The sequence below is a fragment of the Ursus arctos genome, unplaced genomic scaffold (genome assembly GCF_023065955.2).
Source record: "Ursus arctos isolate Adak ecotype North America unplaced genomic scaffold, UrsArc2.0 scaffold_19, whole genome shotgun sequence".
Classification (NCBI taxonomy): domain Eukaryota; kingdom Metazoa; phylum Chordata; class Mammalia; order Carnivora; family Ursidae; genus Ursus; species Ursus arctos.
In genome coordinates, this window is record NW_026622863.1 from 49,455,700 (window position 1) to 49,478,639 (window position 22,940).

Consider the following 22,940-nt stretch of genomic DNA (forward strand, 5'->3'; position numbering starts at 1 on the left):
TTTTTAATACCATTCTCCAATGAAAGGAACCAGGACTCCTTGGTAAATGGCTGCTTGGAGTCTTGGGCAGGAAATTACACAGGATGAGCCTGGAGCATCTTGTAGTGCCTAAAAGGTGTGTGTGTGTGTGTGTGTGTGTGTGTGTGTGTGTGTGTGTGAGAGAGAGAGAGAGAAAGAGAGAGAGAGAGAGAGAGGGAGGGAGAGAGAGATACACAAACGGTAGGGTATGTCAGAGACACAGGAGCCAACCGAAAGAGCTCCCAATGTCCAAAGCTGGAACAACTTGAGCAATACAATAAACTCGTACTGGATTATAATCCAATGTATAAAATGTCCCTGAGCCCATGCTGGTGTAAATGAATGACTGAACAAATACATGGGGGGAATCGACAAATATTTCATGCAGAAGAGTTCCGAATAGTTCATGTCGACTCCTCCCTCCAGAAGGTGGAGTGTAACCCCTCACTCCTCAGTGTGGACGACCCCGGGACTTCCCTCCAGAGTGTGGTATGGGAAGGGGATGGGGAGCCTGCTTCCAGTGGAGAAACCTGAGACCCACTGTCAGCCAGGTGACTGAGGTTAACATTAACAGTGGTGAATCACGCTGACAGAACGTACTCTCAATAATGGGACGTGAATGGCACGTCACTTCTGTGAAGGATGGCTCCTGACACCACCTTCTCCCCATCTATCACAAGCATCAAACAAACCCCAGTTGAAGCACATTCTCCAAAACACTTAACCAGGCTCTCTCAACACTGTCAAATCATTAAAAACAAGGAAAGTCAGAGAAACTGTCACAGCCAAGAGAAGCCTATGGAGACACGCCCACTAAATGAAATGTGGTGTCCTGGGTGGGATCCTGGAACAGAAGATGAACGTTACGTAACAACTAAGGAAATGGGAAGAAAGTGTGGACTTTACTTATAGTGTCAATATTGGTTTGGTAATTGTAACAGCTGTGCCACACTCATCTAAGATATTAATTAGGGGAGACTGGGTGGCTCAGCTGCTTAAGTATCTGACTCTTGATTTCAGCTCAGGTCATGATCTCAGGGTCCTGTGATCGAGCCCCAGCTGGGCTCTGCACTCAGGGCGAGTCTTCTTGAAGATTTCTCTCCCTCTCCTTCTGTTCTTCCCCCTCCTTGAGTTCTCTCTCTCAAATAAGTAAATCTTTTAAAAAAAGCAATAGAGGGAACTGGGTGTGGGATTTATCAGAATTGTCAGTACCATTTTCACAATCTTTCTGAAAAAATCTAAAAACGATTCGACTATGAAATCTTTAAAAAAAAATTCAAGTTCTAGGGCCCTACCCCCAACGATTCCAATTATGAAAGTCAGTGACAGCATACGGGACTATGCATTTTCTTACAGGACTCCCAGATAATTCAGACACACATAATCCGAGGACTACTGGGGGAGAAAACACTGTTATTTGTGGGTGAGGATGGGGTTTAGCTGAGGCGGAGTAATTCACAAGAAACCTTTGCTCTGACATTCTGAGACTCTCTTAGACCACCTTCTTGCGGTGGGCACTGTCTTCCGACCGCAGATCAGTGTGGGGAGGTGTTGGGGGGGGGGTCTGGATCACCACAAGCAGTTTCAGTTCCCTGTCTGAGTGGTGCTATTATAAAAGCTCCAGTTTGTTTAAAGCTGTTGAATTTTAGGGCGATTTGTTTTGCAGCACTAGCGAACTAATATACCACCCACCCGTTAAGTCAGGGTCTTTCCGTTCCAGCAGCTGAGCTTGTCGTTGAGGGCGAGACCCAAACAATAAGAGCAGGAGGACGCATTAAACAGCAGCTGCTCAGTTCTTGCGGGGCACCCTGCCAAACCTGTCATTTACCTCTTCTCACTGAACCGAGACGTAGGGGAAGGCACTTGCCATCTCATTTTACAGAATGAGAACATGGAGGCTGAAACAGGGAAAGTGACTTGCCCAAGGTCACAAAGAAAGGAGTCGGGCTGTAAATTACAGCTCTTAGCATACCTGATTCTGAGCCCTTTCCCTCAACCACAAGGGTCCTAAGTGCTTCAAACTCAACTTGCTCCTCCGCTCCCCCTCCTGCCCAGGTTACTTAGTTGCAACCTGGCCCCCCTGGGATGGCTGACACTACCCTCTGCCCTGCTCTCCCCCAGTCCCTCAGAACACAGCACCTGCTATGACGGACACAATCGCACCTTGAGGCGATCAGTCCTCTGAGGTATCCCCGCTCTTCCCCATCTGACTTACTGACATCTACTCAGGTGCCGAGCCCCAAAGCTGCCATGCTGGCCCTGACCTGTCCTTTCCCTTACCACCTCTCCCTGGGAGGGGACCCAACAGCAAGGCTGAGTCTACCCCTAAGATGCTCCCCTACTCCCCGAGTTTCTGTCCCTCTTCAGCCTGGGCCACCATCTCACCTTCTTACCACCATACCTACTGTCTACGCTTGCCATCTTGCCTCCTACAAGCTCCACAGAGTATCCGGAAGCTCTTAGACCTCCCTCCACTAGCCCCTGTGGCAGAGTGCTTTGCCGTGCCATGGCCTGGAATCCTGGCCTTGGCCCCAGCAGTCTCCTCGGGGTACCTTCCCTGGCCGGCCACTGTCTGCCATGCCCTGGACACTGCCTAGGACTTGCCCCCCACTTTATATTTTCTTCATGTCACCCTGTGGTGGACACACGGTCTACCTGCCCAGTAGCCCTCCCTGTGTCCTCTTCTTTTCCTGGCAAACAGAATTCCAGTTTTGACCCGGTGGCAACAAACTTGAGAGATCACACTGGATTCCCCGGTTCCTGGAGACACACCCTCAGTGTCCGGGAAAACTGTGGCCGTCTTCCTTCCAGCTGCCAGGGATCAGTGGAGAAAGAGCACGGGCTACAGTTCTGCCGGTGGGATAGGAGGGGCATTCTGCTGGGGGCTGCTACAAGCACTCCTGGCTCTTCAAAAGGGACACGAGGGAGGGACGTGCTCTCTTCCCCGCAGCCTCCGGAGGTCTGGCTATTGGTGTAGGAAGAGGGGATTTTTGGTGCTGTGGCAGCCGACAGGCTGAGGCTGGCCTCTGCGGGCGCTCCTGACCTCACGGCTGAGCCACGGGAGCCACCAGGCCTCCTGACCGCCAAAGCCTGCACTGCCTCCCTGCTACCGTGGCCACGAGCATACCCACGATCAATATCTCAGATCACCTTTTTGTTCATTTACCACCGCGACTCTCCCCCTCCGAAAACGGAAGCTCTACACGGAGGGCCCTTGTTCCTCTTGCGTCACTGTAGCCGCACTGCACGGACTGGGCGTCGTCGGGCTTATACTCTGTAGTAGGTGCTTCCTAAATGCTGGCCGAGTGAGTGTAGGAGCCCCCCCCCCCCCGCCCCCCGCTTACTCATCGCTGTGGCTCCAGCAAGGAGCAGGGGCTCAAAAGCCTTGGTCGGATCAATAGGCCACGGAAGCCAGAAGACAGCTGCTCAAGAACCCAATTTAATAAGATTTACAAGTCGACACGTACAAAAAAAAACCTAACAATGGACAAGTCATTGCAAGACTAGGGACTGAATCTGGAATGCAGAGAGACTCCCCTGGAGAGGGGTCCCCAACATGTTGGAGATCTGAAGGTATCTTCCCACTGATTCTCTACATCTTGGCCTTATCTAACAAATGTAACCAAACCCCAAAACTGAGGCGAAGATTTAAGAGCTACCCAGATCCACCTCGTTCCCTCCCCAAGCCTCCCTGCTCTAGAAGGAGTGGAACTGCAAGAAGGGGAGAGACGATTTAAAACCTAAAGGGAATGGAGCGTCTGATGACTGGGTGCTTCTCCTGCCTATTTATGGCCGATGCCCACCATGTTTCCATGCCGGGCTGGCCAGTGAGGGACAGTAAGGGTGGGGAGGAGGCAGAGGGGTGCCCCAACCCCCTGGAGAGGCCGAGGGGAAAGGTGACAAGGCTGGAGGCCCCCATCCAGACTTGCTGCCTTGCCCCAGCTCCCCCCCCCATCACCACTGCAGGGGGCCGATGTCAGCCCCTATCTCCTCCTCCTCCTCCTCTTCCTCCTTCAGCTGGAAGGGCTTCACAGGCCACTTCACCCTGACGATGGGCTCCACATGGTCCTGAAGCCGGTGGCGCTTCATGTGGGCATTTCGACTCTTGATCTTGTCGAACACCCTGAGGAGTCACCAGAGGACACAAGTCAGAGCAGAGGGAAGGCGGGTCGCCTGAGGGCAGCAGGGGGGGGATGAGGGGAGGTGGTGTGAGCGCATCCAGGGACAGGGCTGGTACCTCTCACACTCTCTGCAGGGAAAGACACCCTGGCCCTCCACACTCCCCGGCGGCTCGGGAGTCCGCTTGGGGCCGGCATTCGGGCTGGAGTTGAGAATGGACTCCCTCCTGTAACTCTTGGTCTTTATCTTGAACTCAGGAGTGGGACGGTGGCTGGGTCTCTCCCGAGGGCTGCAAGTGACCTGCAGAGGGAGAGAAGCGACGATGGAAGGGTGCCGACCCTCCACCCTTCCCAGGTAGCCGCTTGGCTCGGCAGGGAAGCCCTTCCCCCTTCCCTGACTTTGGTGGGCAGCGGCATCCCGATGTGCGCTGAACTCCAGCCCCACCTTCCCCCAGAACCTTCTACCTTTGCTTCTGTCCTGTCTGCCTCATCTGGCTCTCTCTTGACCCTCTTTTCCAGTCCTGGGGCTCGGCCACAGTCAAACTTGATCATTTTTTTCCAGATGTAATAATACTCAACACACTGGGCTACAGTCTTTGTCTGAATCTAGTGAAAGAAAACAGAAGGCAGCTTTGGGCAACACCTCACGAGCAGCCTCAAGTGTCGCCATGATGCCCTAAATCCCCTCCCCACGGGGCCACTTTTTTAAAACCATCCTGAAAAGCTTCTTTGCATCCGCCTGGCGTGCCCCTTCGGGGGCAGAGAATCACGAAGTCCTTGCAGGTGACGAGGGGTTCGGAGTGAGGCCACCACGCCACCACCAGCTAAGCCCTGCACACCCCAGGGAGCAGGTCCATGCCGGAGATCCTCCCCTACAGAGGGCACACCGGAAGGCACACTACGAGGGTGCTCAGGGCGCCATCACGGCTAGCAGCCACACGCTTGCCAACTGGGACTAATGAAAGCAGAATGCCCTGAGGCAGTGGGGGCCACGCAGCCTTTGCGACAGTGAGGCAGGGCCCTAAAGTCCAGAGGGAAGGGGCCCATGAGAGAAGGAAGAGGCCCTGGGGGCACGGTTTGATCCTGGACGTTCAGACCCCACCGTTTGCTCCTCTCTCCACTAAGAAGTGATCCTGTTAACAACAACTTCTGTAAGAACAAAACAGAATGGAAAAGTTTAATTGCTCCGGAAAGAACATTTCTCAGGTAAATTCACTTGGCCATTTAGTATCTGGAGCTCACTTCAGAGGATACCTTCTCCGTGTGAAATTTTTTCAGCTTTGTGTGTCTTCACAAACTAAGAGTCAAAACAGTACCTCCCCTGACCATCTAGGAAACAGCACGAAGTTAAAAAAAAAAAAAAAGCCAAAAAGTTGAACTTCTGCTTCCAAACAAGATGAAGCAAAAGGAGGACTTAGATCTTCCTCCCATCCAAAACAATGAAAAGACACAGGCAAAATACAGGAAACAGTGGTTGGAAAGACACTAGGGCATCAGTCAAAAAACATCTGAGAGGAAGAAAATACACTACTGCCTTGGGAGAGTTTCCAGGCCACGGCCTAGGGGGAGGGACCCAGGCAGAGCCCAGCAGACTCCCTGAGTTGAGAGGGAGCTGAATGCCTGGGGAGACCAAGGTGGTGAGAGTCCACAGGACAAAGGACAGGAGAGGAGACAGCAGCACCGAGAAAAACGCCAGAGATCTGGACAGAGTCCCCTCAAGTATTCAGTGAAGTGCGTGGGGAGAGACAACACAATGCTAAGTAAAGACCCATCCTAAAGGATCAGAGGGAAAGGCGCCTGTGGCTCACAGGGGCCAGGAACGGTGCCTGTCCCCACCAGCTGGGGTGGAAAACCTCCTAATTCATGGGGCATTGGTAGAGTAATGAGAACGGTTTTGCCTCAGAAATGAGAAATAATTAGCCATAGACAAAAAGCTGTTCTGGTACCATTTAAAAAAACCTAAAAGCAATACCCGAAAGGAACAAGTTGTTTTCAAGTAACTGTGCCGGAACAAAGGTCAAGAATATTTATAAGATGCAAAAATATCCAGCACCCAACAAGCTAAAATTCACAATGCCTGAAATCCAGTGAAAAATCACCAGGCATGCAAAGAAGCAGGAAAATATGATATCGAACAGGGAGAAAAATCAGTCTGTCAAAATGAACCCAGAACACATGCAGATGTTAGAATTAGCAGGAAAGGACATTAAATTTATTATATCTGTATAATACATGATCAAAAAGTTAAGTAGAGACATGGAAGATATGAAAGGGAGCCAAAGAGAACTTTAAGGGACAAAAACTATGTCTGAGATGAAAACTGCACGGCAGGGGATTAATGGCAGATTTGGCATTGCAGGAGGAAAGATGAGTGAACTTGAAGATACAGCAATAGAAACCATCCGAAATGAAACACAGAGGAAAAACAGTCGGGGAAAATGAAAAAGAGCATGAGTGAGCCATGGGGCAAGTGCAGGAAACCACACACACACACACACACACACACACACACACACAGCAGTGGGGTCCTTGAAGGAGAAGGGAGGGTCACAAGAAATATCTGAAGAAAGAAGGCCACATTTCCTCAAATTTAATGAAAACTAAAAACCCACAGATCTAAGAAGCTCAACCAAGCCCAACCACAAAAAAAAGAAAAAAAAAAGAAAAAAAAAAAAAGACGACGACCATGCTAAGCACATCATAATAAAACTGCTCAAAACCAGGGATAAAGAGATTCATATAAACAGCGAGAACAAACAAAATACATGTTTTATACAGAGGAACAGAGGCAGGGAAATCAGTAGATTTCTTGCTGGAAACAACAAAAGCAAGACGGAAATGGAGAACATCTTTAAATGACTGCAAGAATTAAAAAAAAAAAAAAACACCTGTCAGACTAGAATTCCATACCTAGCAAAGATAGCTTCCAAAACGAAGGCAAAATAAAGACTTTTTTAGATACATAGAAGCTGGAAAATCCATGACTAGCAAACCCGAACCACAAGAAGTGGTAAAAGATTCGCATCTATTTCTTTCTGGAAAATGATACCAGATGGAAACACGGATTTACAAAAAGGGATGCAAGCAGTAAAAATGGTAGCTATGTGGGTAAAAAATATAAGACTTTGTATTATTTAAATATCTCTAAACATAGTTGGCATTCAAACAAAAACAGTAACAAGGTATTGCGGGGTTTATAACATGTATAAAATAAAAGGCATAACAATCACAGTATAAAGGCCAGGAGGAGAGATGGAAGCCCACTACTCTGCGGTTTTCATTCTGCACATAAAGTGCTATCAAATCACTTGAAGGTTCAACAGTGATAAGTTAATGACGCACAGTATAAACCCTAAAGCAACCACCAAAATAGTAGTTAAAGCCAATAAGCCAACAAAGGAGATAAAACAGAATCCTAAAATATACTACATTAATCCAAAAGAAGACAGAAAAAACAGAAAGGAGAAACAAAGAACAGATGAGACAAACAGAAAACACACAGCAGGGTGATGGACTTAAACCTAACTATCTTAATAATCATGTTAAATGTGAATGGTCTAAACACCCTAATTAAAAGGCTGGATATTTTTTTTAAAAGCATATAACAGAGTATTACTCAACCGTAAGAAGGAATGAAATCTTGCCATTTGTGACAACATGGATGGACCTGGAGAGTATAATGCTAAGCAAAATAAGTCAGTCAGAGAAAGACAAATACTATATGATTTCACTCACGTGAGGAATTTCAGAGACAAAACAAACAAAAATTTAAAAAGATAAGACAAATTCTTAAACACAGAGAACAAACTGGTGGTTCTCAGATGGGAGGATGGGGGAAACAGGTGACGGGGATCAAGAGCACACTTCTTTTGATGGGATCTGAGCAATGTACAGAAGTGCCGAATTATTATATTGTGCATCTGAAACTAATGTAACACCGTATGTGAATTATACTTCCATTAAAACAAATAAAAAAGCACCATCCAACACATGCTACTTATAAGAACACACTTTAAATATAAACACACAAATAGGTTAAAAGAAAAAGGCTGATAAAAGATACACCATGCAAACACCCATTATAAGAAAGCTGGAGAAATTGGCTATATTAATACCAGAAAAAGAGACTTCAGAGCAAAGAATAATACCAGGCATAAAGGAAATAATTTCATAACAATAAAAAGGTCAATTAATCAAGAGAACTTAAGAATCCTAAATGTTTACATATCTAAATCAGAGCTTCAAAATACAGGAAGTGAAACCTAACTACAAGGAAAAACAGATCCATAGTTACAGCCAAATATTTTAATAGCCCATTCCCAATAATTGCCAGAACAAGTGGATGGTCAAGGTATGGAAGACCCAACCCACATTATCAGCCATCTTGAACTGTTATTTCTAGAGCTCCAGCCAATAGCAGCAGAATATACCTTCTTCAAGTGCACTAAGGACATCTACTAAGATATAGACCATATTCTGGGCCAAAAACAAGAATCCAAAAATTTTAAAGGATTTGAGTCACATGAAGTATTTCTCTGACCACAGTGACGTTAAATTAAAAGTCAGTAACAGAAAAACTCTGGAAAAGCCTAAAATATCTGGACACTAAATGACACACTTCTAAGTAACTCGAAGGTCAAAAAGGAAATCAAAAGGAAAGTGAAGGGCGCCTGGGTAGTGCAGTCGTTAAGCGTCTGTCTGCCTTTGGCTCAGGGCGTGATCCTGGCGTTGTGGGATCGAGCCCCACCTCAGGCTCCTCTGCTGGGAGCCTGCTTCTCCCTCTCCCACTCCCCCTGCTTGTGTTCCCTCTCTCGCTGGCTGTCTCTCTGTCACATAAATAAATAAAATCTTTAAAAAAAAAAAAAGGAAAGTGAAAACGTATTTTGAACTGAATAAAAATGAAAACCCAACATACCAAAATGTATCAAAGCAGTACTCTGAGGAAAATTTATAGCACTAAATACCTATATTAGGGAAGAAGAAAGGGCCATATCAACCAAGTTTTAATAAATAGAATCCACCAATATACATATAAAGGAAAGACATCAGGACCAAGTGGAGCTCATCCCAGAAATGTGAGGTCGATTTCGCAATCAAAAATCAATGTAACTGATCATACTAAAATAAAAAAGAATAACCATAGGAGCGTCTCGGCAGACGCAGAAAAAGCACTGTTGCTACGACCCCATATCATTTACTGATACAAACTCTCAGCAAACTGAGAGTAAAAGGAACTTCTTCAACCTGATAAGGAACATCTGCAAGGACCCCACAGCTAGTGTCATACTTAAGAGGGAAAACAGGGGCTGGTTTCCCTCTAGGTCATGAACAAGTCCAGAAGGTCTGCTCTCACCATTTCTACTCAGCAAGGTGCTGGAGGTTCTAGAGTGCAGGGAGGAAACGAAAAATGAAAGGCATCCAGTTTGGGAAGAAATAAAACTCTTTATTTGCAGATGATATGATTACCTATGTAGGAAATCCAATAGAATCTACAAAAAAAGCTATGAAAACTAAGAAGTGAGTCCAGCAAGACTGCAGAACACAAGATCAATATTATTTCAATTTTATTTCAACGTATACTAGCAAGAAACCACTGGAAACCAGAATTTAAAAGAACCTTCCATGACAGCATAAAATCAGAATGACTTAGGAATAAATTGGATGACAGATGTGCAATACCTATCCACTAACCTTCAAAACACCGTGGAGAGGAATTAAAGACTTAAGTAAATAGATATACTTTGTTCGTTGGTCAGAAGACTAAATACTGTTAAGATACCAATTCTCTGCAATTGACCTAGAGAGTCAAATGCCGCACCAAACAAGATCCTATCAAAAATTTTTTTAAAGAAATTGACAAGCTAATACTAAAATTCACATGGGGGGCGCCTGGGTGGCGCAGTCGTTAAGCGTCTGCCTTCGGCTCAGGGCGTGATCCCGGCGTTATGGGATCAAGCCCCACATCAGGCTCCTCTGCTATGAGCCTGCTTCTTCCTCTCCCACTCCCCCTGCTTGTGTTCCCTCTCTCGCTGGCTGTCTCTCTCTCTGTCAAATAAATAAATAAAATCTTAAAAAAATAAACAAATAAAATAAAATAAAATAAAATTCACATGGAAATGCAAAGGACCTAGGATAGAAAACACTCTGAAAAAGAATAACAGAGTTGAAGAACTAATGTTTTCCAATTTCATGACTTATTATAAAGCAACAGTAATAACAAGCATGCTAACAGCTTAATGACAAATAGATCAATCGAACAAAATGGACAGTCCAGAAATAAACACATACATATATGGCCAACTGATATTTGACCAAGGAACAAAGGCCACTAAGTGGAGAAAATATAGTCTTTTCAACAAAAGGTACTGGAGTGGTTAACATGCATACACGGAAAACAAACTCCAATCCATACCTTGCACTGCGTATCAACCCAGAATGGGTCATAAACCTAAATGGAAAATGGAAAACCATAAAACTTCTAGAAAAAAACATAGTGGTGGGGGGGCGCCTGGGTGGCTCAGTTGGTTAAGCGTCAGCCTTCAGCTCAGTTCATGATCCCAGGGGCCTGGGATTGAGCCCCGAATCTGGCTCTCAGCTCAGCAGGGAGTTTGCATCTCCCTCTCCCCCTGCTCGTGCTCTCTCTCTCTTTTGCTTGCTTACTCTCTCTCTCAAATAAATAAATAAATAAATAAAAATCTTTACAAAATAGAAAACATAGGGGAAAAATCTTGATGACTTTGGGTTAGGCAAAGGTTTCTTAGAGACGCCACCGGAAGCATGGTCCATAAGAGAAAAATTAATAAACTGAGCTTACTCAAAGTCTAAAACTTTTCCTCAAAAGACGCTGTTGAACCGAGACTGAGACGCCAGAGACTGGGAGCAAATATCTGCAAAGCAGGTATCTGGATGGAGAGCTTGTGTTCGGAACAAATAAAGAATTCCCACAGTTTAATAAAAACACAAACACCCCCAAAAAAACATAGGCAAAAGATTGTGAGCAGACACCTCACTACATGAGGCACGACGACAGTGACAAGCGCATGAAAAGATGTTTAGCATCGTCGGGCTTTGGGGAAGTGCAGGGAGAGAATGCTGCGTGCTCAGAACGGGGCGAAAAGAGGCCCGATCTCAGTGGGGCGTGCTGGGGAGGGCGCGGAGCCCCTGGAACTCTCGAGCAAGGCCTGTGGTTACATGAAGTGTTTCCACCGACCTGGATACCCATTTGGCAGTTTCCTCAAAGTGAAACATGACACTCACCGTGTGATGTACTCATTCCCTGCTAGGTATCTGCCCCGCGGAAAAACAGGGCCGGTCCATGAGAGCCTTGTACGCGATCGAGTGTTCACGCGGCTTTATCTATAATTGCCGATATCTGGAAACCAGCCAGGTGGCAAGAGCAGAATGATGAAACAGCCGGTGGTACACCCACGCAATGAAATCTTCCCCGGCAGTGAGAAGGGGCGAGCGGCTGGTACTCAAAGACTCGGATGGATCTCCCCGATGCTGAGTGCGAGGGTATAAGGGGCTGGGCAAAGCAGAGCACGTGTCGTGTGAGGATTCCGCTCACAGAAAACTCTGGAAAATGCAAACTAATTTACAGTGACAGAAAGGAGACAAGGAGTTGACTAGGAACCGGGCTGGCAGGAAAGAGGACCGAGGTGCAGGGGGAAACGTGTGCGGGGTGACGCATGTGTTTGTGATCCTGACCGTGGTGATGGTCTCGCAGGTGTGTAAGTACACGGAAACATCAAATGTTGCACTTTGATTACGTGCAGCTCTGTGTACATCAGGTTAACAAAAGAACGAAAAACCACCAGGACATTCAGTGTAGTAGGGTCTCAGCCTTTCCTAAGCGCGCGCACGGGCGTGTGTGAGACGTGTAAGGGCTGCGCGATGCCTGAGGCGCACGAGCGAGCAGGCAGACGTTAGCTGCCAGGAGGGCCTCCCCGGAGCATTTCTCAAGCAGAGAATGGGAGCGTTCATCCATTCGAGCCCTAAGCGTTGCTGCACCTCGCCAGTGTTTGGAGGTGCTCCCAGCACCTCGCTCTAGCTCGGCTCAGCTGTGTGAGGCGAGGCCCTGTCTGCACGAGCGCTCCCACATTCACCTTACCGTCTTGTGTATCAAGTAAAAGTCCTTCTTGTGGGCACAGAATGCCTTCTTAAAAAGCCTCTTCTCCAAGGGGGTCCAGATGTCCGAACCTATGAGAGAAAGAGCCGAGCAGGGGGAAGGACAGGGCTGGCGTGCCGACCACCCTCCTTTTTGAAGCAGCCATCACTAAGCAGCACTATGTGTCCAATGTTCTGCTAAGCTGCTCACTTGCTGTATCTCCCACAACCCTCACAAAAACCTTAGCAGGTAGGCACCATTGACCTGCACTTGACGGAGGCAGCCACGGAGGCTTGCCCTGGTGGAGAGACCAGCCGAGGCTGGGGGAGGGCCCCAGACTGCCTGAACCAGGGTGGGCCTGCCCACCGAAGCTCAGCCCGCCTCCCCCTCTCCCCGGCCAGGGGCATCCCCTTCCTGGCTGGGCACAGCCCATGAGGGAACCACCAGAAAGGGGGAAGGTAGGATGCAACTAGAAGGAAACATGACCACAGAGTCCCCGCCAGAGAGGAGAGGCCTTTCTGGAAAGGCAGGCGAAGGCCCCAAGAGAACTCCCAAAAGGCGCAGGCAAAGCTTGCTGTTGGGACTGACTGTTCACAAGGTCTCAGCCACGCAAACGCCACACCCACAGCCTTGCCCGGTCACCTGTGTAGCGGTAGTCGGCCAGTGGGTGAGTCTGCGGCTTCTGGGGTCCTCGGAGTAAGAGGGTCTCCAGGGCGGTCTGGAACAAGAGGAGTCGCAGGCTACTTGCTTCCTTCCAAAGACACCTCCAGCTTCCCTAAGGCCTTCCCTTGCCCCACTACTCAGAATGGGGTTGGTCCACAGACCAGCCACCCCCTGTAAACCACTTGTGGCCACGTGGACTATATCACTAAGCGGACCGCTGAGCGCCGCGGACGTCGATTCCTCACGGCAAAGTGCTCCTGATGCAGTAGACTGTGTGGGTTTAATCTGCTGTGAGCTCCTGGCTGTCAAGGACCAGCATCTGGACTAGCACTGCCCCTGCGCGCTGGCCCCTTACATTTCCTTCATAGCGTTAACTCTCCAGCAATCTTCTAAAACGTATCTCCTGTTTGACTCTTCTAAAACGTCAGCCCACAAGAGAGGGGTTTTGTCCTGCTCCCCAGTCAGGTCCCGCCATGGGATTTGTGGGACCTGGTGCAAAATGAAAACCTGGGCCCTCATTCAAAACTTACGAAGAATTTCAAGACGGCCGCAGCAGAGCACGAAGCCAAGACGGGGCCCCCAAGCTGGCCCCGGCCCCGCCCCAGCGCCACAACATTACAAGCACCCAGCCGAACCCACAGAGACGGGTTGATCTCTCTGCCGAGCACCTACTATGTGCCTGCCGCTGCCTCTCAGCTCAAGAAAAAGCCTGACCGTGGCACTGACTCTCGGGGACCGACCTTGCGTGACGCACTTTTCCTCTCCCGCTACTCAAGAATGTGAGCAGGGTCCTTAGAGGAGACAGAGGCAATTCTATTCCATCAGAGGTTTTCACGCACGGGTTTTTAATCAAAGAGAGAAAGCTCCATAAGTAAACCTGATCAGCACAGGACCTGAGATGGGTCTACTGGGCGCCAGCTCCCCAGTGCCCGGAGATGTCTCGGAGGAACCCGCGCACGGCTGTTGCACCACACAGACAGCTGATTCACTGAGCGCACGCCTGCAGCTCACCAATCCCAAAGCCCCTGGGAAGCAGGACGGTGGCCTGCCTTCACTTTTCATGAGCCGCAAACCCCCAAGCAGACCGCCCACGGCATGCACCTGCCGCTCCCGGCCCCAGGGGCTTCCCCAGACGCCCGCTCGCCCTGCCCCTGCCTCCACGTCACCTGAATGTTGCCCTGGGCTTCGTGCAGGCAGTGCAGAGCGAGCTCCAGGTTGGTGCCCCCTCCCGGCATCACGCTGGAGCAGGCCACGTTGCAGAGCTCAGTCACTGTTTCCCCGGCAAGGCAAGTGGTCCCAGCAGAGGGAGAGACAGGAGACACAAGGAGTCAGCAAGTGCCAGGGAGGACACTTCCCTGACAGCACAGAGAGGGGGGCTCCTTGTCACCGACCCCTCAGGGCTCAGCTGAAAGCAGGATGAGGGAAGGGAGAGACAAGGAGGAAGGGCACAAACCCTGCTCCCGGCACTTGGTGTGAATGGCCTGGCCAGACCTGCGTGAGAAGGGAGCTGGGGGCAGGAGACTGCCACTCTAGGGAAGACACACAGCACCAAGGGCGAGCCTTCCCCACCCCCTCACCCCGGGGTACTACTTCTTGGCCGAGGGGAGACCTGGGAGGAGAAGTCCTCAGACGAGGGGGGTGGGGGCAGGGCCCTCGGGAATTTGGCCCCAAAGTCTCAGCCACCTCTGTCCTGCGTTTCTGGGTTGGTCGTCACATCTCCCCACGGCTTCCAGACCAGAGAAGCTACGTGCTCATCAACTCCAGCCAGCGATCTCTCCTGGAGCTCTGGGATCTCAGCCTGAAACCGGCTTCCTATGTTGATGTGTCTGAAATGAGGCCGCGTACACAGACATGCGAGACATACACACGTGACTAAGATGGGAACTGAAACAGAGACGGGCGGTGTGCCCTGCTCTCGCGCCACAGCCCTGCCCGGTGCAAGCCCTCTGCCATCTGCCAGACGTGTTAAACGTCCATCATCCCTGACAGATATGTGCGGGTATTCCAGAAACCTCTCGAGGGGGTACTTCCTTCCTTCCTCTGATTTTCCTTATTGCCATATCTCTGGCCTCTGGTGTTTCTTTGGGTGTAAGATAGGGGACGTATACGCTGATAGCTGGCATGCTTCTACACCCGTGGCCGGATCTATCTAGCTACACTCCATGGACACTCAAAAGTCTTGTATGGTACCATCGCCAATTCTACCTAGAACCCCAGGCTCCTGGGCATTCTGTCCCCCTGGCTCCAACTATCGTATATCTGGACAGAGAGAATATTGGGGGAGCTTCCCACATATACCCACAGAAGTGCACCACTTTCCTCTTAGGGAGGCTCTGTGGCTAGACCTGATCCCCTATGATGAAGGAGCCCTTGGGAAAAACTGGCCCACAAGGAGGGTAAAAGCACCCCCACTTTGGAAGGACCCACCCTCAGGTGCTAAGTCTGTTCCAACTCACGGTTCAATGCTGATCTTGGTGTCATCCTTTATCATGCAAATACCAAAAGAGCCATCCACTTGATCTAGAAAACATACAACAGCAACAGAAAGTCTCCAGAAGACTGACCATAAGTGTTCGGGGGTCCCTTCTGCCTGCCTTTGCAGAGTAGCTAAAAGCAGGCTCTTTAAGATAGTGTGGGAGGGAGATTCCTCAAAAAATTCAAAGTAGAACTACCATAAGATCCAGCGATCCCACTTCCGGGTATTTTTTTTTTTAAAGATTTTATTTATTTGACAGAGATAGAGAGAGTCAGAGAGCATAAGCCAGGAAGAATGGGAGAGGGAGAGGGAGAAGCAGGCTCCCCGCTCAGAGGGGAGCCTGACACGGGGCTCGATCCCAGGACCCTGGGATCATGACCTGAGCTGAAGGCAGACGCTCAACGGACTGAGCCACCCAGGTGTCCCCTGCTTCTGGGTATTTATCCAAAAGAACTGAAATCAGTATCTCAGTGATATCTGCACTGCCATGTTTATTCAGCACTATTCACAACAGCCAAGTGGAAACAATCTAATGTCCGTCAGAGGAGTGGGTAAGGAAAATGTGGTATTTACATACAATGGAATACTAGTCAACCTTTTTTTTTTTTTAAAGGAACCTTCAATATGCAACAACATGAATAAACCTTGAGAACATTATGTTAAGTGGAACAAGCCAGTCACAGAGAAGGAAAAACTGCATGACTCCACTTACGTAAGTATCTAGAATAGTCCAATTCAGGGGCGCATGGGTGGCTCAGTTCGTTGAGTGTCTGACTCTTGGTTTTGGCTTAGGTCATGATCTTGGGGTCCTGGGATCGAGCCCCACATCAGGCTCTGCACTCGGCACAGGGCCTGCTGGAGATTCTCTCCTTCTCCTTCTCTCTCCACCCCTTCCCCCTACCCACACGCATGCTCATGCTCTCTCAAAATAAATAAAAATCTTTAAAGAATCGTCTAATTCACATAATCAAAAGTGGAATGGTGGCTGTCGGGGCTGAGGGAGTGGGAAGTGGGCATTTACTAATCCACGAGCACAGAGCGTCAGTTATGCCAGAGGAGTAAGCTCCAGAGCTCCTCTGTACATGGTCCCCACAACCAACGATAATGTACTGTGTACTTGCTCATTTAACGGGGACCCATATCAACTTCGTATCACGATAAAACACAATTTTTAAAAAAGATTTACTTATTTATTTATGTATTTATTTGAAAGAGAGAGGCAGGGGAGAGGGGCAAATGGAGAGGGAGAGAGTAACCTAAGCAGACTTGGTGCTGAGTGTGGAGCCCGACGCGGGGCCTGATCTCCCAACCCTGAAATCGTGACCTGAGCTGACACCAAGAGGTGGTCACTCAACTGACTGTGCCGCCCAGGCGGCCTGATAACACACAATTTTAAAAAAGATTGCACGGAAGGGGGACTGGACTTCTGAAAAACAGAGTAAGGAACTCAGCAAGACAACAAATTAATGGATAAAAACTATTTTTAAAAATAGTAAGCTAAGGGGCGCCTGGGTGGCACAGCGGTTAAGCGTCTGCCTTCGGCTCAGGGCGTGATCCCGGCGTTGCGGGATCGAGCCCCACATCAGGCTCTTCCGCTATGAGCCTGCTTCTTTCTCTCCCACTCCCCCTGCTTGTGTTCCCTCTCTCGCTGGCTGTCTCTATCTCTGTCGAATAAATAAATAAAATCTTTAAAAAAAAAATAAAAAAAATAAAAATAGTAAGCTAAAGTCTCTGGAAGGTGTCCTAAAGGCATACAGCATTTTAGGAAATACTCATTCAAGAAAATGACCAAATAGTGGTAAGAACAGTGAGAGTCTGGGGCCTCTGCTCATCCCTTACCCACCCAACCCCCCGCTCCATGTAACAGAAGCTCTAGCTGGAGTGCCCAACTCTAGGCAGGTACATCGAAGGGGCCAGACTCCCTCTCCCCGCAGCATCCATGCTTGAAGAATTAAAGGGAGGTATGATGAACATTTCTTATCAAGGAGAGAACACCATCAAGAGACAGAAAATATTTTTAAAAAGAACCAAATGGAAATTCTGGGGTTACAAAAAGTACAATAACCAGGGCGCCAGGGTGGCTCAGTCAGTTAAGTGTCTGACTCTTGATTTCTGCTCAGGTTGTGATCTCAAGGTCATGAGATCGAGCCCCGCATGGGGCTCTGTGCTCAGTGGCGAGTCTGCTTGAGATTTTCTCTCTCCCTCTGCCCCTCCTCCCCCCAAAGAAATAAATCTTCAGAAGAAAAGCACAATAACCAAGATGAGGCTCAACCGCAGATTTTAGCCGGCAGGACGAATGAGCAGCAAATCTGAAGATAGATCAATGGGGATTATGTAATCTGAAGAAGAGAGAGAAAAAACAGTGGAGAAAAATGGAGTGAGCGTCAGAGAAATGCAGCACATCATTAAGTGCAGCAAAATGCTTGTAATGAGAGTTCCAGAAAAGGAGAAGGAAGGGACGAAAAAACACGTAAAGTATTATGGCATTGATACAACAGCTGAAATCTTCCCCAGTTTGGTAAACACACACACACACACACACACAACAATATATAATGCAGGAAACTCTATAAACTCCAAATAGAATAAACACAAAGAGCTCTACATCTAGACACATCTGTCATAGGCAAAATGGTGAAAGCCAAATATAAAGATCTTGAAAGTAAAAAGAGAAAAACAACTTGTTTCATGCAAGAGCACCCCAGTAAGATCAGCAGCTGACTCCTCGTCAGAAACAATGGAGGTCAGAAGGCAAAAGGATAACATAATCAGGTTGCTGAAAGTAAAAAACTGTCAACCAGGAATCATATCCAGCAAATCACTTTTCGAAAATAACTGTGAAATAAAGTCGTTCTCAGATAAATAAAAATTGAGATTTGTTGCTATTAGGTCTGTCTTGTAAGAAAGAGTAAAGGTGAAGGGGTGCCTGGGTGGCTCAGTCAGTTAAGTGTCCAACTCTTGGATTCAGCTCCGGTCATGATCTCGGGGTCGTGAGATCGAGCCCTGTGTTGGGCTCCATGTTCAGTGGGGCGTCTGCTTGAGATTCTCTCTCTCCCTCTCCCTTTGCCTCCCCCCCCACTCTCTCTCTCTCTAAAATAAATAAATCTTAGAAAAAAGAGAAAGCGAAGGAGGAGTATCATTCAGTCATAAAAAGGAAAGGAATACCGACACATACTGCAACATAGATGAAACCTGAACACATCGTGCAGGAGACGGTCACAAAAGACCACATACTGCAGGATTCCATGTCCATGGAATGTCCAGATTAGCCTAATATTACTACAGAGACAGAGAGTAAACTAGAGGTTACCCAGGGCTGGGGGTGGGGGCAGGGACAGGAGTGGCTGCGAATGAGTGTGGGGCTTCTTTTGGGGGTGAGAACAATGTCCGAAACTTGATGGTAGCAATGGTTGCACAGTTCTGTGAATGTAATAAAACCCACCGTATTACATGCTTTAAAGGGATAAGTTTTATGTAGCTTGTATCTCCATACTGATCACAGACACCTAAGAAAGTTCTTTAGACTGAAAGCAAATGACACCAGATAGTAATGTGAATCAAAACAAACAAACAAAGGGTGCTGGGAAAGGTCATTATATGGGTAATTACAAAATTATAATCACATATTTCTTCTAACGGACTCAAAAAGTAATTGCAGAAAACTATGTATTGTGGGCCTATAAAATATAGAAATACGCTCTATGTGGCAATATTACCACAAAGCAGCTGCACTGGTGTAAAGAAATACTACCCCAGACAAGAACCTGAATCCACGGGAATAAATGAAGTTATCAGTAATGGTAAATGAGAAGGGTAATATAACAAACTCTATAAATAATGCCTATTTTCCTTTATTCTCTTTTTTCATCTAACATCAAATTACATAAAATAATAACTATGACAGTGTGTATCTGGGTTTCTTTTTTTTTTTTTTTAAGATTTTATTTATTTATTTGACAGAGATAGAGACAGCCAGCGAGAGAGGGAACACAAGCAGGCAGAGTGGGAGAGGAAGAAGCAGGCCCATAGCAGAGGAGCCCAATGTGGGACTCGATCCCACAACGCCGGGATCACGCCCTGAGCCAAAGGCAGACGCTTAACCGCTGTGCCACCCAGGCGCCCCTGTGTTTCTGGGTTTCTAATATCTATGTGCATACATACTATACATTGTTATATACATATTTATAACAACCATAGCAAAGGGGTTAGAAGGGACAGAATTAGATTGAAATGTTCCTATATTTTATTAAGTTGATACACAACTGAACACACTCTGATAAATTAAGATGTATGTTTTAAGTCCTAGAGCAACTCCTAAGAAATGACTAAGAAAAAGTGAAACATTAATTAAAGGAAGGGGCGTGTTGTACAAGAAAATATTCACTGCATACAAAAGAAAGCAGAAAAGGAGGAACAGAAGGAGAAAATGACACGAGACATATAGAAGATAAAAAGCAAAATGAAAGCTATAAACCCAACTGTACCCCTGGGACATTAAAAGAGAAGGCGTAGGCAAACCAATCAAAAGGCAGTTTGTCAGACTGGATACGAAAATATGACCCAACCGATGCTGTGTGTAGGGGACTCGCTTTATTTTCAAACAGGCTGAAAGTAAAAGAAGAGGAAAAACTATACCAAGCAAAAAAACATAAAAGAGATGGAACGGCTCTACTAATGTCCGGCAGATCAGACTTGTTCTTTTATTTTTTTATTTTTATTTTTTTTAAAGATTTTATTTATTTATTCGACAGAGATAGAGCCAGCCAGCGAGAGAGGGAACACAAGCAGGGGGAGTGAGAGAGGAAGAAGCAGGCTCCCAGCGGAGGAGCCTGATGTGGGGCTCGATCCCAGAACGCCGGGATCACGCCCTGAGCCGAAGGCAGACGCTTAACCGCTGTGCCACCCAGGCGCCCCCAGACTTGTTCTTTTAAAGATTTTTTGAGAGAGAGAGAAAGAGAGTGGGGGGAGGGGGAGAGGGAGAGAGAGAATCTCCAGCAGACTCCTTGCTGAGTGTGGAACCCAACGCAGGGCGATCTCATGACCCTGAGATCATGACCTGAGCTGAAATCAAGAGTCAGAAGCTTACCGACTGAGCCACCCAGGTGTCCCTGCAAATTAGACTGTAAGACAAAAAATATTACTCGAGGCGCGCCTGGGTGGCTCAGTCGTTAAGTGTCTGCCTTCGGCTCAGGTCATGATCCCAGCGTTCCGGGACCGAGCCCCACATTGGGCTCCCTGCTCAGAGGGAAGTCTGCTTCTCCCTCTCACACTCCCCCTGCTTGTGTTCCCTCTCTCGCTGCCTCTCTCTCTCTCAAATAAATAAATAAAATCTTTTAAAAAATATTATTCAAGAAAATGACAAAATTATTGTAATAATGATAAATGATACCATAATGGAAAAAAGTCAAGCCATCAGGAAAATATGGCAATTATGTAAACATAATGTACCTAAAAAGAGAGTCCATAACAACTGACAGAATAGAAGGATAAAATGAACGATTAAAAAATAATAGTTGGAGGGATGCTTGGGTGGCACTGTCAGTTGAGCGGATGACTCTTGGTTTCGGCTCAGGTGGCAATCTCGAGCTTGTGAGATCGAGCCTTGAGGTGGCCTCCATGCTCGGTGTGGAGTGTGCTTGGGACTCTCTCTCCCTCTCCTTCTGCCCCTCCCCCCCATGCATGCACGTGCTCTCTCACATAAATAAATCTTTAAAAAAATAATAGTGGGAAATTTAAATACTTTCAGTAATGCATAGGACAGCTAGGCAGAAGATCAACAGGAAGTAGAATACTTGAACTAACTACTCGTCGCAGACAAATACAGTGTATTCCGTCCACCATCAGGAGACTACATTCTTCAAGTACACATGGGACATTCTCCAGGACAGAATATGTGCTAGCCCACAAAAATGCTTCAAAAAATGTAAAAGCACTGAACTAATACAAAGTATGTTCTCTGACCACAACAGAATTAAATTAAAAATCGATTTTTTAAAAAGGCAATTTGGAAAATTCACAAATAGGTGGAAATTTAACGACACACTCTTAAATAATCACTGTATCAAAAAAGAAATCAGGGACGCCTGGCTGGCTCAGTCGGTTGAGTGTCTGCCTTCAGCTCAGGTCATGATCTCAGGGCTGTGGGATCGAACCCCAAATCAGGCTCCCTGCTCGGCGGTGAGTCTGCTTTTCTCTCTCCCTCTGCTCCTCCCCACCCCACTCGTGCTCACTCACTCACTCTCTCTCTCAAATAAATAAAATCTTAAAAAAAAATCAGAACACACTTTGAAATAAATGAAAATAAAAATACAACATATTGAAACTTGTGAAATGCAGGTAAAGCGGTGCTCTGAGAGAAACTTATAGCTCTAACTGTCTGTATTAAAAAAGAAGAAAAATCTCAAATCATTTATGGTCAATTGGCTTTCCACAGGGTGCCAGCTCAAGCCAGTTCAAGAGGGAAGGAACAGTGTTTTCGATAAACGGTGCTGGAACAATGGATATCCCCATGCAAAAGAATGAATTTGGACGCCCACCTTACACAATATATAAAAGTTAAAATGGATCAGACGTGAATTTAATACTTAAAATGATACAAATCTTACAAGAAAACACAGAAGTAAATCTTCGTGACCTTTGCTCAAACAAAACCTTAGATACAACACCCAAAGCACAAGTGACAAAAAATGAATTGAACTTCATCAAAATTAAAAACTTTAGTCTTGCAAACAAGACCACAAATAAAATGAAAAGACCATGCCCAAATTGGGAGAGAATGTGCAAACTGTTTATCTGATAAAGGGCTTAATTTCAGAATATATAAGAAACTGAGTAAAAAAAGATAACTCAATTTAAAAAATGGGCAAAGGGGGCGCCTGGGTGGCACAGCGGTTAAGCGTCTGCCTTCGGCTCAGGGCGTGATCCCGGCGATCTGGGATCGAGCCCCACATCAGGCTCTTCTGCTATGAGCCTGCTTCTTCCTCTCCCACTCCCCCTGCTTGTGTTCCCTCTCTCGCTGCCTGTCTCTCTCTGTCAAATAAATAAAATCTTTAAAAAAAAATGGGCAAAGGATCTGAAAAGATTACAAAGGGACAGTAAGCACACAGAGAGATGCTCAGTCTCAGATCGAAACCACTGCACGTACGAGGATGGTTACATAAGAAGAAAGGTCACGGGTGTTGACAAGGACGCAGAGAAGCTGGAACTTTCATACGACGCTGGCGGGAATTTAAAATGGGTCAGTCATTTTGGAAGACGGTCTGGTAGCTCCTTGAGTGGTTAAACACAGAGCTACCCTATGACCCAGCAATTACACTCCTGGGAATATATGTGAGAGAAATGAAAACATCTGTCCAACGAAAACCCGTACGTGGACGTTCACGAGCTGCATTACTCACAGCAGCCAAAGACAGAAACGACCCAAAGGCCCGTGAACAGACGAACGGATACATAAAACGTGCTGTGTGCAGACCACGGGATATTACTGGGCCATAAAGAGGCATGAAGCTCCGGCACGTACTATCACATGGATGAACATGGGCGCTAAGTGAATAAACTA

The 22,940-nt window shown here is 47.2% G+C and overlaps 1 protein-coding gene across 1 annotated transcript in view; it reads right to left on the minus strand.

The window, feature by feature from the left end:
• Positions 1 to 3,449: 3,449 nt before the first annotated feature.
• ZNF541 (zinc finger protein 541) overlaps positions 3,450 to 22,940 on the minus strand; it is a 30,589-nt gene continuing 11,098 nt past the window's right edge. The window contains exons 8-15 of the mRNA XM_026481951.4: positions 15,363 to 15,426; positions 14,590 to 14,732; positions 14,073 to 14,176; positions 12,886 to 12,961; positions 12,247 to 12,335; positions 4,602 to 4,742; positions 4,256 to 4,437; positions 3,450 to 4,141 (exon numbers count right to left, since the gene is read on the minus strand). Coding sequence (XP_026337736.2) covers positions 3,973 to 4,141; positions 4,256 to 4,437; positions 4,602 to 4,742; positions 12,247 to 12,335; positions 12,886 to 12,961; positions 14,073 to 14,176; positions 14,590 to 14,732; positions 15,363 to 15,426 — 968 coding nt within the window. The 3' untranslated portion in view covers positions 3,450 to 3,972. The remainder of the gene's footprint in view (positions 4,142 to 4,255; positions 4,438 to 4,601; positions 4,743 to 12,246; positions 12,336 to 12,885; positions 12,962 to 14,072; positions 14,177 to 14,589; positions 14,733 to 15,362; positions 15,427 to 22,940) is intronic.